Consider the following 17504-nt stretch of genomic DNA (forward strand, 5'->3'; position numbering starts at 1 on the left):
AATGTTTTAAACAGGCCCTTGAGTACATTTTATGGCTATAATTATGGTTTTAAAGGAGTAAGACTCAATTAATCAATTAATCTTTACAAGTTTACATTAGAGATTTGCACAGATAGCTTCAAGATGGCTACAATTTTGTTAGTGATATTTGAGGATACAGTGGAACCAGCAGTGTGGTGAACGCAGAACAGTTTCATCTAGGCCGAACGTAAGATGCAACTGCACTTGTATTGAGTAGGCTCCACCACTGGTGGAGAGGTGAGACTGGAGTAGTCAGAGGTTTTACTAAAGCATACATTTCTTATTGAGGCAGTTTATTAAGACCTGATCATGCAACCCACACTGTAAGATGGCATGGCAGTGTGCCCAAGGAACAAGATCAATCAGAATTCTCCACTGCAGAACAAAATGATATCCCTTCATGACGAGGAGGGTCCACAGAGATATGTTCCTTAACACAGGTGATCTAACGTACTTCCTGTACTCTCTTCACATCACTAATTTCTAAGGGACACTTATTGAAAAGAAATTTAGCACAACAACCTAGACAAAGACAACATGGCACCTAAGAGAGCATTTTAGCAGTAGTGTTAATAATATTGTACAGTTTATTTCTCATTTCTCCACACTCACCTTCGTAATATAGACTGCTGGAGAGTTTTGCAGGCAATAAGAGAGTCCCCTGTAAACATATGGCACACCACCACCTTGTAACAGCTAGCCATGAATGACATGACTGCATCCGGCTGAAAGGTTCCACTCCTGGAAATAATGCAAAGCCGCTGGAGAGAGCAGCACTGGCTCAGAGTCTGGAAGAACTGGGTATTTGCGGAAAAATAGGGTTGCTCGAGCCTGTGAAGAGAAACACAGGTAAAACATGTATTGACATGGTAACAAACTTGCAACATTAAAGTAATATAAAACAAATGAGCGTAGAAACCGGTAGTACACAGTTGACCCTCTTGTCAACCCTAACAGTTTGAAACCTAATGTTATTACATTGAAATTGTTAATAGTTGGTGGTAAATCTTGTGCAACGTACAACACCCCTATCATGTACAACCATGGAAGATGCTCAGAAAAAAGAAAAAGCAGGAACCATGCTGGGCCAACACCTTCAAAGAAGTCTTGAGCAGACCAGTATCATCTAGCCATGCAAATATACAAGAAGAAAAGACAGACTTCAATATGAACACAGCCCCATCACAGAAAGAATAAATTGTCACTGCCGCCAGATATCTCATGAATGGAAAACTCCTGGCCAAGACAACCTGAATGCAGAAAAGTTCAAGGCAGACTCCGTAACATTAGCCAAGATTCTCCAACCACTGTTTTCATCAATTTGGGAGGGAAAGAAAGCACCAGATGACTGGAACCAAGGCATCATCATTCAAATTCGAAAGAGCAATAACTAACAACTGGAGTGGAATCACCCTTCTATCAATCCAGAGTAAAATCCTAGTGAAAATCATTATACAGCACAATTCCGATGCTGCAGAAAAGCAGCTTACAAGAGAACAGGCTGGGTTGCACAAGGGTAGACGGTGTGTTGATCAAATCCTTATAATACGCAACATCATAGAGCAGTGCATGGAGTGGCACAGACAATTATACATCAAATTTATTGATTTTGAGAAAGCGTGACAGTATCCATGGATGACAGCCTCTGGGTTATATGGAGAGACTATTGCATAACGCAGCAGATAGTTCTTATCAAGAATTTCTATGATAATTTTACTACAAGGTCAGAGACTGTGAGCAAAGCTTTGAAGTCAAGGCCGGTTTGGGACAGAGATGCATCTCATCAACTGGGGGATGTGTCGCACAACAGACGACCAAGCCAGAGGCAGGTGATGTGACACAACAGAAGACCAAATCAGAGGCATCAGATAGGCCGTATTCTTTACACTAAAGAACCTTCACTATGCGGATGACCTAGCCTTGTTCTCCTACACACCCCAGCATATGCAGGAAAAGGTACCTCACCTCAACATCTATGCACAGCAAGTGGGCCTAAAGATGAGCACGAAGACATCAGAAGTCAAGTCACTCAACATTCCAAATCCTTCACTAATCAGGGGGGATGGAAAGTACTTAGCCATGATTGAAGAGTTCACCTACCTAGGCAGTACTATCAGACATGATTGGGTGGGGAGACAGAGAGATCAAGAGCAGACGGACAAAGCCAGAAATGCCTTGAGGATGCTGAGCAATATATGGATGTCATATCAGCACATCACCCACACCAAGCTGAGGCTTTACCAGCGCTGAATTCAGTACACACTCTTCTATGGATTAGAATGAGGTGAATGATGAGAAACGATAACCAAATTGTCAGCATTTCACACTTGTAACCATAGAAGAATTTTGCACATTTTTTGGCCACAAACCATCTCCAACCTGGAACTGCTACCAAGATGTGACCAAGGGAGCATAGACACCAAGATTACGAGAAGAAAATAGAGATGGATACAACACACCATTAGAAGAGAACAAGACTCCATCACAAGAACAGCTTTCCACTGGATCTCAGAAGCAAACGAAAGAGGCAGGCCGAAGAACACTTAGAGGCGAATGGTGGAAACAACAATGAAGACTGTGAGCCACAGCTGAGGTATTGTACAGAAACTTTCCCAAGCAAGAATGAAGTAGAGGTATTTTGTTGCTGTCCTACATGACAGCTAGCTTATTGGGCATCAAGTAGTAAGTAGTTGATATTTTCTAATTAAAAAATCAATAATATCAAAATATAATGTGGTAAGTAGAGGTGCAATGTTATTTGACATGGTCTCAGACAAAGATGTACATAAAAGGTTAGCATCCAAATTGGTTGTGTTGATGCACACATTTGATGACAGAAATAACATAGGGCCAGATGTACAACGCTTTTTAGCGTGCGCAAACGGGTCTTTGACCCATTTGTGCACCCTGAACAGCATGCACCCCTGTACAAACAGTATTTTGCGACTCGCAAATAAATTGCGACTCGCAAAATACTGTTTTGCAACTCGGTATTCGGAAGAGGCGTTCCCTTCCTAATAGCGACTGCACCCCAGGTATGAATGCTGCGGTCGCAAAACACTCACAAATTACCACCCTCTTCAAGAGGGTGGTAATGCACTTGCAAAAGGGAAGGGTTCCCCAGGGTATCCCTTCCCCTTTGCAAATGCAGTAGAAAATATTTTTTTAAGGGCAGGCAGTGGTCCCAGGGACCACTGCCTGCCCTTAAAAAAATAATCAAAAACGATTCTAAAATGTTAAGTGCAGGCCGGTTTCCTTTAAGGAAAACGGGCTGTATTTAAAAAAAAAAAGCTACTTTATTTAAAAGCAGTCCCAGACATGGTGGTCTGCTGAGCCCAGCAGGCCACCATCCCTGAGAAGGCCTGTCATTCCCAATGGGCTCCCAAATTGCGAGAGGGTCATTAATATTCATGAGCCTCGCATATTGCGACCCCATTGGGAATCGCAAACAATGTTAAACACACTGTTGTACATGCCAAATAACGCCTTGCAAATTGCGAGTCGCAAATGCGATGCAGTGTGCGAGGCGCTATTTGTCAGGTCATACATCTGGCCCATAATACTGATCAGGGTACGTCAGCTTAATGTTCTGCACACAAAGAAACATGAATTTCTTCCAAAACTATTTCCATCCAATTTCATCATGTTTGGTTTGACTTCTACACATTACACTCTATCTGCTGTTTTTAGGACCGTCACCAGAGTTTTCAAAAGGCGCACACCCAATTCAGGTATTGTCACAGTTTTCTTTCACTTCAGCAATGTTGGAACTGTTCACTATCCATCAATATCTATGTTGCTGGTGAATACCTTTTAATACTAGATTCTCCACACTAGTAGCTCCTTCCATGATATTGATCAATTATTATATGCATATAATAATTTAGCAATATCATGGAGGGGACTAGTGTGTGTAATCTTATATATATATATATATATATATATATATATATATATATATATATATATATTTTATATTCACTGAAAAAACCATAGGTTTCACACATGTTATAGTTAGCTGGACATTTCACTCATACAAAACCATTGAAATTCGCCCGTTATAGTTAGTTCAGCTAACTATAACTCGCGTGCCCGCAATGCACTGCTGATGACGTCACAAATTACATCACTCATGACATGGTCAGTGACATCACTCATGACATCACTGATGACATCTCAAATGATATCACTGATGACATCACTGATGACATCATCCAGTGAATGTGCGTCTTAATGAAAAATAAATATTTTTTATATATGTATATCTAAAGGTTGTTGGAAAAATAAATGGGTAAATAAATGTCTAAATGGATGTTTTTTTGTAAAAATTATTGCATAACTGACTTATTAAGTGTATCTTAGTGAATACATGTATTAGCGACTAATGTTTAAATAAGTAAATATCTGTATCAGTCTCACTTTGTCTATAAGTGGCTGGATGGGTTGGTGAGTAGCTACATGAGCGTCTGTAAGTGTTATTAGTTGGCTTTTTGAGTATCAGTATGAGTGTCTGTATGGTTCGGTGGGGAGTATTACTTAGCGCATAGATGCATGAATGAGTGACTCACTTTTTGTATGTGTTTTGAAGACAGCATGTGTGCAGGACTGTATGGGTGGATGAGTGTGTGCATGGGTGTGTTAGTGAGTGAATGACTGTCTCAATAGTATCTTTATGAGTAACTACATATTTTTTAATCTACTATATGTGAGTATTGATGTATATAAGTGATTATATGTGAGAGTGTGACTGAATGGAAGAGTTCCTGTATAAATAAGTATGTGTTTCTATAAGTGATTGTTTAAGAGAGTAAGCATGTGTACGTTTCTTTAAAAGTAAGTGTAGTGGTGTGTATATAGCTGTATATGCAAGTAAATGGATGTTTGATAGTTGATTTGCATGTGTGAGTATGTATGTGAGTAACTGTATGAATGAGTATCGGTGTGTAACAGGATGTATAGATGTATGACTACATATAATGAGTGAGCACATGTATGAGTGACTATATAGAACTGTTGGTGAATGAGTGGATGTGTATGTAGATGGTGGAATTACTGAACATGTTCTTGTAACTGGTATTGGTATCTCCATTCTTTTCAAAATTGTAGTTTGTAGTTTTGAATGTATGTATCAAAGGTTATATGATGGTGAGAGGAGGTCTGCCACTCTTTCACAAGGATGATGTCATCAGTGATGTCATCAGTGATATCATTGGAGATGTCATCAGTGATGTCATGAGTGATGTCACTGACCATGTCATGAGTGATGTAATATGTACCGTCATCAGCAGTGCATTACAGGCACGCGAGTTATAGTTAGCTGAACTAACTATAACGGGGGAATTTCAATGGTTATGTATGAGTGAATTGTCCAGCTAACTATAACGTGTGTGAAACCTATGGTTTTTTCAGTAAATATATATATGCACTGGAAAACTAAACACCCACTTCCTTTACAAAGAAACGGAAAGTTTGCATCTCTGCAACCTCTCTAATTTTTCACCTTAGTCATCTTCCGCTCAATCAAAACAACAACCACAAATACACACACCTACTTGCTACCATTCTTGGCTGAGCTTATCAATTTTATGGCACGACACGGAGGCTAAGATTATGCAATCTCCTTTATTGCTTAGTTCACAGCAGCAACAATGAAAGGTTCTAGAACAATAATAAACATTCCAGGTAGGTATATAGTCCATGTGCACACAGTGGTCTTCCTTCTTTGTTGCTGCTGCTCACAAGATAAGTACCTTACTTTACTTTGACTCTCTCCAATGCGTTGACTGTGCTTGACTGTGCTCTTATGTATGATTTATTTTGAGCTGTGAGAGGTTTATACTGAATGCGTCCCACTTACCCCTCCCCACCCTTTCAGCAACACTTTCCTTTACTAAGCTTTTTACTAGACCTTATTTCTACCATGTTTAGAACGACTCTCTGTTCTACATGACCCTTTCACCTTAAATACGCGCTGTTAATATCTCTCTAATACACGGTATTTGACATTTTTACCGCTCATCTCCTCGCGTTTTTCTCATCTGCCACCTTATTCTAAACTTTCTTTCAAGCTTCTCTCTAGGCAAGCGGAAGCCTTTTACTCCGCCCGCATCAAATCCATCCTCATACTCCCTCGGTCATTTCAGACCAAAGGAGCTCACCGGAAGGGACCGGCGTCTTTTGAACGCCGGCCCCGTACACAACCTCAACGCGCGTCTCCATGGGAGCGCTGCGGCCTCTCTCCTGCATCGGAGGGCCGCGCTGCGTTGCCATGGGGACGGAAACGTTTCACGATCTTTCCCTACGAGTCGGAGCTCAATAAAACATCTCAAACACGTACCGCTGACAGTTGAAGTTCACGTTACAGTTGAATTTCACGACTTGGCTCCGCTCGCCGTTTCACGCCCCATATGTGACAAATAAATTAAATTAAAAAAAAAAAGGCACAAACATAACAAAGGGACTATTGGTTCTCGTCTAAGGGTATAAACACTATCAAAGGACTACAGAGCCAAAGCCGATTCTATCGATAACTGAGGGGCAAGGACTGGATAAAACATAGAAATAAACATAGGACTACATTTACTTTAGAGGCAAGTACACTATACTAAAGAAAAAGAACACAGTTAACTACCTTGGTAAGAGAAAAGGGACTACCCTACATTAAAGGAAAGCACCTTGGCACTTGATTTGGTTTCCATGACTACTTACCTCCATTTTGTCACCAACATTCCTGTTTCTGACAGTTAGTCTTTACCTACCACACAAATTGCAGATCCTCCCTTTTACTATGACTTCTGAAGCTTCCACCTCCTCTATGGAAGACAAATTGGAAGGACTTATTAGTAAAGCCCTGGAGAAAGTGATGGGGTCTCTGGACAAAACCATAAACTAGAAATTAGAATTATTTACTAAAACAGGGGAACAACAAAAAAAAGTTCAAGGAGACTCTAACCAGAGAAAAAGACAAATTACTTTTAATCCCCCAGATGGTGCCAAAAAATCTAAGATCTCCAACTCTGGTTGCTTGAACTCACGCTCTGGCGGTGACAATAATGATGCCTCGGGCACACTGGATGGGCAGTCAACAGGCCCAAACCTTCCTATCCCCATAGATAGCGAGGACGAGATAGATCTCTCTTGTTCCTCAAACTCCGATGAAGAGGAAGGTGAAATCAGAGAGAATTTGGGTGAGGCATCTGAGGCCTCTGGGTCCAGAATGGGAATACTTGACCCCTTTGGGGAACACATGTTTGACCCCCTACTTATTAAACACCCCCTCTCGCCAGAATGGACCCCGTCACAACATATTGGTGAATATCTCTCCTTTTGGCTTCGTAAGGAAATGCCAAAAGAGGTCAGGGCTCGCTTAAGATCCGAATGTCCCCGACCCTCCCTTCCCGACAAAATAGCTTTGACCCCTGAACTAGATAGTAAGGTGGTGGCTTTCATTGCCAAGATGGGGAGGGATCCCAGGAGGGTACTAGATAGGGGCCTCAAATCCTGCCAAGATAGGCTGTTAGACATCACGGGTCCACTCACTAAAATGTTCGAACTGGCGGAAGGGGCGTATGCATCCGATACTCCCATTGACCCAAGAGAACTACGCCAATGGGCACAAAGGGCGATCTGCCTCCTAGGCAACGCAAATACCGCACTTTCTAATGAAAGACGCAAAAGCGTACTCTTGAAGATCGACCCAAAATTGAGCGAACTTGCCACAAAAGAAGGGGGTGCTTCATCTCAAGGCCTTCTCTTCGGAGAAGAGTTCATTAAGGAAATGGCAAAGTACGTGGGGGGTTTTAACTCCATCCAGAAGTCCCAAAAAGACATCAACAGGGTTTTAAACAACAGAGTTTTTTCCCAGACCGGGAGGATGCGGGGTCGATTCCCCGGCCGTGGAAATTCTTCATCAAGACCCTTTGGAGGACGTGGAGGAAGATCCTTTCAGTCCAGTTATGGGTACCAGTCATCCTTCTTTCCCCAGAGACAGAGGTTCAGAGGAAGAGGCTTCAGAGGCGAAAGGAAAACAAGAAGCTTCTCTACCGGTAAGAACCAAAGACCTTTCAGATACCCCTATAAAGGTGGGCGGGAGACTAGCCCTTTTCTCTGGGAACTGGACTATGGTGACTCAGGACCCTTGGGTGCTAGACACCGTGAAGGGATACAAAATAGAGTTTGTCGACTTTCCTGTCCAAAAAAGACTCCCCCAAGAAATACATTTCTCACAGAAAGACTCCGCTTTAGTATCCCAAGAAGTCAAAGACCTTTTTTTAAAGGGTGCAATCAGGGAGGGAGAAGAGTTTGGCTTCGTCAGCAATGTCTTTCTGGTAGAGAAGAAAGACAAAAAAATGAGACCCGTCATAAATCTCAAAGACCTAAACCAGTGGGTGATCTACCGCCACTTCAAAATGGAGGGAATTCACCTCCTCAGGGATCTGTTGAGAAAGGGCGACTGGCTTACTCGCCTGGATCACAAAGACGCGTATCTGACAATCCCGATCTGGCCCCCTCACCAGAAATTCCTCCAATTCTTCTGGGAGGGCAAACTTTGGCAGTTTTGCAGCCTCCCCTTCGGTCTTTCATCGGCCCCTTGGTGTTTCACCAAGGTTCTTCGTCAGATAGCAGGATGGCTAAGGAACAAAGGAGTCAGACTGATTCTTTATCTCGATGACATCTTGATAATGGCCGAATCCAGAGAGGTCGCTTCTCAACACACTACCCTCGCAATAAATCTTCTCGAACATCTAGGCTTCGTGATAAACACAAAGAAATCCTCTACATCTCCAACCCAAGTTACTCAATTCTTGGGCTTTTCAGTAGATACTCTCCAAGCGGAATTGAAACTTCCAGGAGACAAAGTCAGGAAACGCAGAAAAGAATTAAGGAAAGCGCTAAAGATTCGCTCCTTTCCTCTAAGGACCCTGGCAAGGATACTAGGTCTACTATCCTCAACTATCCAAGCGATTTACCCGGGTCCCCTACACTATCGGGCGCTTCAGAGGCTCAAGGCCAAAGCCCTCAGAATAAATCCATCTTATTCTCAAATGGTTTCCCTGGACTCGGACTCCAGGAAGGAGATAATATGGTGGTTGAAGAATGCAGAAGCCTGGAACGGCAGAGCGATCTTCGGAGAGGAACCGGACCTAGTCATACACTCGGATGCGAGCCTGGAGGGTTGGGGAGCGACATGCGGCAAAACATCTACCGGGGGACTTTGGACCCCACAGGAGAAGGATCTGCATATCAACTGCCTGGAACTTCTGGCAGGATCCTTTGCTATCCAGAGCTTTACCAAAGATCTGATGAAATGCTCGGTCATGCTTCGCATGGACAACGTATCCGCTGTGAGATACGTGAACAAAATGGGCGGTCCTCACTCCAAGGGCCTCTCGGACCTAGCCAAGAACTTTTGGGCCTACTGCCTAAACAAGGGCATCTCGGTCGTTGCCGAACATATTCCGGGGTTGAACAATGGGGTAGCAGACTGGTTTTCCAGGAACTGTAGATTCGAGCAACTGGAGACTAGACAGGAACATTTTTCTTGCGATTCAAACTCGCTGGGGTCCCTTTGGAATAGACCTTTTTGCAGACCGCCTCAATACTCAGCTGCCCAAATTTTTCAGCTGGAGGCCGGACCCTCTGGCCTTGGGAATAGACGCTTTCTTTCAGAACTGGCTTGGTCTGAGACCCTATGCATTCCCACCTTTTGCCATGCTTCCTCGCCTCCTAGTTCAAGTCCGGAGGAATTCAGGTTCAATTGTAGTAATAACTCCCCTTTGGAGATCTCAAGCATGGTTCCCCATTTTGCTGGAAATGAGTGTGGATTTTCCAATCCTCATTCCCACTTTCGAAGAAGTACCGTCAGGACCTCACGGAGAGTACCACCCACTTCTACTTCAGGGCATCCTGTGTCTGATGGCCTGGAAGATTTCAGGAGACAGTGGCAGATCCCAGGACTTTCGGAAGACGCTTTCAAGCTCATGTCAGAATCATGGGCCCCTGGTACGAGAAAAGCCTATAGATTGGCTTGGCGTAAATGGGTTTGCTGGTGCCTTCGACGGGGTTACGATCCCGTTTCAGCTGATATAGTTCAGGTTCTTAACTTTTTGACTGAAATCTTCGCCTCGGGACTGGCTTATCGAACAGTCAATGTTTATAGATCAGCAATTGCTGCAGGTCACTGCTTACTAGATGGCTCCTCGGTGGGCCAGAATCTTCTGACCAAAAAACTTATTAGGAGTATGCGCGTTTTGAATCCTCCTCTACCAAAATACTCTGCTCTCTGGGACGTGAGAGATGTCCTCAGATTAGTTATTTCTTGGGGCGAGAACTCTTCTCTCTCTTTAAAGAAACTGTCTTATAAATTAACTGTTTTACTATGTCTTATCTCCTTCAGACGTACTTCAGATGTTAAGGCCCTAGACGTCTCTAGTAGGGCTTTTCAACCTGAAGGAGTTTGCTTTTTCATTAAGAGACGAACTAAAACTATGTCAACTTCTGTTTTCTATCCCTTTTTACCTCAGAATGAGATCTTGTATGTGGTGCGGTGTCTGTTGGAATATGAGAAGAGAACTTTAGGTCTGAGGGGTTCTGTAGATCAATTAATCATTTCACACAGGTACCCTCATAAGGCGGTTTCCTCTCCCACTTTGGCTAGATGAGTTAAAGATGTCATGAAAGAAGCTGGAATTGATGTTTCTATTTTTGGCGCTCATTCTCTTAAGAGGAGCTTCAGCTTCAAAAGCTTTTATTTTGGGTAGTGGCCTCCAAGATATTCTTAGGGCTGCAGATTGGTCGAATGAATGTATCTTCAAAAGATGTTACTTTAAGCCTGTTTCAAATGTCATTGATAATGTTTTGAACACACTTTGAACTTGCATAATATTGGCCTCCGTGTCGTGCCATAAAATTTAGATTTTTCACAGCCTGCTGGGCAGAAAATCTGGATTTTATTAAGGACACGGAGGCTAAGATTATCCCACCTCTTTACTCCCACCCTGGGATGTGTTTTTTCTTATCCTTTTGTTGTTTCTATTTTGCAGATTAATTTCTCCAGAAGCTTGCTGCGTTGGCTTCAAATTCTATGGCTTCAAGTTCTCTAAATTGTTATTATTCACTCAATATTTTTAAAGTTATTTGGAAAAGTTATCTTGTTCGCTGCACAAAGAAGGAAGACCACTGCGTGCACATGGACTATATACCTACCTGGAATGTTTATTATTGTTCTAGAACCTTTCATTGTTGCTGCTGTGAGCTAAGCAATAAAGGAGATTGCATAATCTTAGCCTCCGTGTCCTTAATAAAATCCAGATTTTCTGCCCAGCAGGCTGTGAAAAATCTAAATTATTCTTCTTTAATTCAAATTCAAAGTGCAGGCCCTTTATTCAGCCTTCTTGGTAACTACTACACGTGAATAGCAGTGGGTAATTTGCACACTTCCGTCCTTTCTTGTGTCTTTTCTACCACACACTGGGGCAGGTTTACAAGCCCCGTGCGCCACTTTTGCATCATTTTTCCCACGACCTTGTATATCGGCCCAACTGTGTGTACTTTATGCACTAGCTTTCTTCCTTCGATGTGGTACTAGTTTCTCTTGCTCCCACTGCGGAATCCAACACCCTATCTGTGTAATGACCTGGAAATCCAAAGATCGACTTCACTGACAATGCAGTGGGTAGTTTGCCTCTCTCCAGCCTTTCTTATTTTTCAAGTTTTTCATCTTCCACTCAATCTACACATCATCCACACATACACACATCTAATTGCTGCATTCCTTAGCTGTGTTTATCAACTATTCTTCTATTTTATATTCATATTCAAAGTGCAAGCCCTTTATCGAGCCTTTTTGTTGTAACTACTGTTCCAGGAATTCTGCTCATACACAGAACTGTGTATAAAGATTTAGGACCTCAGTGAATTACGGTGTACCAAAACCCACCTTACTACACAAACTCCCTACCAGACTAGCAATCAGTGACTCATTGGTTCTTCGCCCTAGAGCAAAAACACCAATGACTACTCAACCCAGAACATGCGACTTAGATTACATGAAGTAAAGTGGATAACAAGAGCACTCTTTCATTATAGTCTTACACCAGTCCAAAACAAGATGTAAATAAAGACACGTGCAACTTTGAAATGTTTATTTCTAACGCCATAATCTCATGCACAGTACCTTAGATAATACAACCAAACATATTATCAGAAACAAGGTTGTCAGCATTGTTACTATTCTATGAAATACAAACGGAAAAACCATCCTATAATGCTAAAGGTAAACAAATGTAAAATATACCTACATTTCACCCTCCCTACCTAGCAGATTAGTTTACAACTACAGAAAGTCTCAAAGGATTACATGGGCAGACCCATACCTCTGGTACTCAGAAGTAGTGGATCACATTCAGTGCTCCACAAACTGTCAAGATACAAATGTTCTCCAACTGTGTGGAACTTTGCCTCCACAATGCAATATGAAACGCGCAAGTATCAGAGGTGGCCACAGCTCCATATGTGTTATGGCTCGAACGTGCGAGGATCATTCTGAATAACAGACACAGTATTCAAGATAACCTTGATGTTCCATGCTCTCACTATACACACAAAACTACAAATCTAGCATAACAAATTATCTCATAGAAAGCAAAATACTCAGCCTTCTCTAAACAATATCACAAGTACGTGTTGTGTTTGCGAAGCAGAGCTGGAAAGCAAAAATAGTGTGTAAGCTTCTAATAAACCCATGCTAACTTAACAGGGTGTGAGTGCAAGGCTCAGCCCCAAAGCACCCTTCCTTGATCGAAGCATGTGATATAAACGTGGGCGAATTAGGAACGCAGAGTCCAAGCCTAAAAAGCAGAGTCATGTCACATTTTTAAAAAAAAGTTATTCGCACTTTGATAGAAAGCAGTAGCTAAATAATAAAGAATACGTAGAAAAAGCAGAGAGTCTTAATCCAACAGCGTGTAAGCACAGTATGTAGCAACAGCCTCCAAGAGGAAGTCATTGCTCTCATCTGAAAACATTTCAGCCATCCAATTCAATAGTGGGAATGAACATACATGTTCCTCAACGACCGGAGCCTCTATCACCATCGGAGGAAAACTCGGGTCATCTTCGATGTAACTGCGTGCCAAGAACTCAAGCGCCGCTGCAAAAACATTCCAACGTCACGTTATTCCATGTATCGCTGCTAAGGCCATAATCCCGCCGCCAGAACAGAGCACGTCATGAACCACTAAGGGGCTCATCAGCTGGTCATAATCCGCGTTGGGATGAGGAAAATTGAATTTTGCCTTGTCATGTGTGCCTACGTGTTCCCCATCCTATGTTATATGTGCATGATCGATATGTATATATCCCCCTATGATCGATTAAAGACGCAATTATAGTTGTGTCCAACGTTAGTATGCCAGTTTCCAGTTCTCGTGAAAGCAACGAGTATTAGGCCTATGTTGCCCACGTTTTACATTGTGCACGTTAATTCACCGCATTGTCCCCGTTTCTAGGCCTCAAAAAGGGCCTGAACACCAGATTCAAGCTCCTGTCTCCTGAACCCACTCCGAGGAGCGATGCAGCCCCCACCTGCATCCCTGACCCTTCACTTACTTCCTGCCGCGCAGCGCGGTGCCCGGCCTGGCTCTGCCTGCTTGTCTGCCAAGAATATGTTATGCCTCTAGTTATCAGTTCAGCTCCTCGTCTTCACATTCCTAAGCTAACGAACCGCATAAACAGCTTCAGCTATAGTCTAGTCTTCCTGTCTCCATGCAAGAGAATTACTGAATTAATATCCATAGAAGATTCATAGCACACGCAATACATGAAGAATATATGCACGCACCAGTATTAGTGTCAAGTAGCCTTTACCCTGATAACTTTTAGATTCTATCAACATGTACTCCAAACACAAGATACCAGATATGCTATAGGTACATGTCGTCCTGACATCTCAGACTTTCGTCTCCTCTTCTGGTGCAGAAGTCAGAGCCCCCAGCTCTCCCTAGTTACACGTCATTGTCCGTTTGCGCGCACCACTAGGTTAAAGGTTTCAGCTGCCCAGGTAGCCCCCTCCATGTATCCACCCACTTTATGACACCTCTGTGACGTTCTCATCACATGTCTTTGTACACGCCTTTCTTTTTACGCCCATGTATTCTTATCTTACGTTTGTCACTTGTTACGCCTACTGTATTCAATGCAATTATAATGTGTTCCTATATATACTATGTACTGTTAATGAGACGTTGCAGCTGCCACTCGTGCCATTCTATTTCAGGCTGTTCCGATCCTGTCCCTTCCCTTATGCCTGATTAAAGCCTGTTCAACTCAGATTCCTCGGATCTTGCCTCTTATTTATTGAGCTATCTGTTTTCATTAATGTATTCAAAAATAGTACCGGTAATTAATTATTTATTTACCACATAATGGCGCCCGAACAGGGACGAGCCCCTTCCCCACGCGCCGGCGATGTAACGCAGGCCCCCTGACCCTTCTACAGCCGTGACGGAACTCTACCGTGCACGTGCAGATATTTCTGCTTCAAGTCTCCCTCAGGCCCACGGAGGAGACGGAGACTGCGGTCCGGCATCCAGACGAGGCGGTGAGGAATGCGGTTCGTCCCGACCAGAGCCCAAGCCGAGAGAGCAAGGTCCGAGGTATCCGGAGGCCCACCTGTAACCGAAGCCCGAAGTTCGAAGCGCATGCGTAGTAACCAGACGTCGTAGCAGTCCAGTCCAGTCCGAGGCTTTCAGTTTCTGCTTCCCGGTGAGTACCGTTGCGGGGGAAGTATCTAGACAGGTTCATTAGTTTGTTCCTGGTCCGATGGGTTTGGGTACACAGATCCAGTCCGAAGTATTCACCTAGGTGGATACGGTATGACGTCTCTCTTTATAAGACCGGTATGTTCTGTACTGTTTTAGCAGTGCATCCAGAAATTCTAGTAAGTCCGTTCTCGAGAAACTCAAGTGTTATGTTTTCAGTGTATCAGGTAGTATTCTGTTCGAACTGTTATTCATGTATTTCTATGTCGTGGTATGAGTGATTTGTTTGCCATTTCATTACTGTGATTATTGTGTATTGTGTTTAGCCCAAGTACGACTCCAAAATGCCTCTGTTTTCGAAATTACGTCAGATAAAAACTATAAAAAGGGTTACTCGAAGAAGCAGTTCCTGTCCCTCCTAGGGACAGTCCTGGACACTTTATGTATCACAAGCATGGCTTAGATGCCATATTATATCTAGACTTATGGGCGGAGTACACGAAGGATCTTGAAGAGAAATATAGATGGCCTGTATCAGGTACATGGGATGCCGAGTGCATCATGCGAGTAGAAGAAGCATTATGGAAAAAGAAAGCCAGACAGTCCCAGAAAGACGCCATCGAGTTATGGCGCAAAGAATCTCACAGAAGAACCGAAAAAGAATTCAGAAAAGCAGAATTAAGTAGGGAATCCTCAGAAAAAGCCCAAGAAAGGGAACTTCTAGAAGAAGGTGAACTAGTTAGAGCAGAACAGTCAGACAGACAGAGAAATGCCCTTATTAAAGGTATGTATCCTCTTCTTGCCGAGGGCTTGCCGAAGGCAACCCCGGAAGCACCCTGTAATTTACCGCCACCATTGGTCCCGATTAAGCTTCGTCATAAACCGACTGCAGCTGAAATTTTTCTTTCGTCCTATTTGGAAGATACAGTCCCAGAATATGCAAATCCTATTCCGCCTGCTCACCCTCAGCACCCTGTTAATAATGTAATTCCTGTTCCTCCAGCCACTGGTCCCGGGGATCCCGTTAATGTGCCAGTACCCCCGGACCAGTCCACACCACGTGTTTTGCCAGTTACTTTACCAGCCCGTTCAGTATTAACTGACGATTCCAGTTCAGGAGGAGCGGGGGGAGGTGCTCCTACCACCCCGCCTCAAGTAAAACGAATGACGCTGAGAGAAGCAGCGTTACAGCGTACGCCAAAAGTGACTACATACGCAGATCTCAAGCGACACCTTACTGACTGCATATATGATTCAGTTCCAGGCGAAGATCACATGATGTTATATTCAGTACGTTTAAGACGGGTTGCCAACTTTTTGGCCTCCCTGCCTGACATGAAAGATCATCTAGACAGAATATATCATTTTATCCGTACAGGGGAGAATCCAGGAAGTATTCACGAAGCTATGGCACATAGAAAAGCCGAGATTCAAAATATGATTTTACAGTTCTTGATTAACTGTTTAATAAGAGAACAAGATTATCCTGATAAAGACAAAGACGAGATGAAAGCCCTGACAAGATGGAGTGACAATATAGCCGAGGGAAAACATAAGACACAAGGTAGTATAGAAAGTATGTACAGGAAAATTCGTAAAGAAATTATAAGTATACACCAGAAGGAGGAAGCAAAAAGAGCAACCGAGAAAGAGAATGACTCTTCAAGTGAAGAGGTAGACAGCGAGAATCCCGACAGAATAGCGTATGTAGGTAGAACTAGATTTTCCGACCGACATTCACGTCTAGATTACAAGAAAGTTTTTCCTCCTCCCGTACCAGAACAGTGTTCTCTAGAACAAGTATTCCAGGTTACCGATAAAATTCTGAAACTACGAATAGGTTATAATGAACTCAGTACCATGCATGAACAAGAACTAGCCCGATCCGCCGTTCGATGGACTAGTGATTCTGCCACGTTTCCAGATGAAATAGTGGCCCAAACGTTTCTGAAACTGCCCCCAGCCGAGCAGCGTCTGGTGGGTATGTATATGACCCAGCACCTCATTACACTGTATGAGGACCAGCATTCTGATCCAGGTCCTTTGTATGATGTACTGAACGAGTTACTCCTAAACAGATGGAAAGGTCTAGGTACCGATTTAATTAGTGTCATTCTAGAACAGCGCCACAAATACCGAACGTTCCTGAATCCACATTTTGTTCCTGTTCCACCCCCAGAAAGAAAATCATTCTATATAGACAGACAGAATCCGTTGCGAGAAGTACATCCAGTTAAGGGAGAGGGGGGTGATCTAGAACGAGTATTTGTTTACACCCCTATCACGAAAATAGAACTTCTGGAAATGAAAAAGTTAATACCCTGTCACGATAAAGATCCAGCAGGGTTCCACCGTGAATTAAAGGACATGCTCCGTATGGGAGAATACACGTATCCTGATATCATTAAAATGTTAAAGGTCCTGTTGCCTGCGGGCATATATGAAAAACTCAAAGAAAAAGAATGGGAGGTGGGAGAGAAAAAGATAGATTGGACCGCATTAGAGACTGAAGATAACACACGAGTTCCAGGTACCGGTCTTGGGGAAAAAGCTAAAGCTTTGCCCGAATTGTTAATACAAGTTGTGCCAAGATTACTAGCCACGAAAAAGGAAGACTGGGATGCTATCTCAGCCTGTAAACAGAAACAAGATGAAGACACTAGTGATTTTTATTCTAGATTTGAGAAATGTTTCATTATTAATAGTGGTCTGAAAACAAGTAGT

The 17504-nt window shown here is 43.0% G+C and overlaps 1 protein-coding gene across 3 annotated transcripts in view; it reads right to left on the bottom strand.

The window, feature by feature from the left end:
• FBXL18 (F-box and leucine rich repeat protein 18) overlaps positions 1–17504 on the bottom strand; it is a 230587-nt gene that overhangs the window by 91568 nt on the left and 121515 nt on the right. For all 3 annotated transcript variants that reach the window (XM_078665025.1, XM_078665024.1, XM_078665023.1), the window contains exon 4: positions 634–852. In XM_078665025.1, the coding sequence (XP_078521151.1) occupies positions 634–852 (219 nt within the window). The remainder of the gene's footprint in view (positions 1–633; positions 853–17504) is intronic.

The sequence above is a fragment of the Lissotriton helveticus genome, chromosome 10 (assembly GCF_964261635.1).
Source record: "Lissotriton helveticus chromosome 10, aLisHel1.1, whole genome shotgun sequence".
Classification (NCBI taxonomy): Eukaryota; Metazoa; Chordata; class Amphibia; order Caudata; family Salamandridae; genus Lissotriton; species Lissotriton helveticus.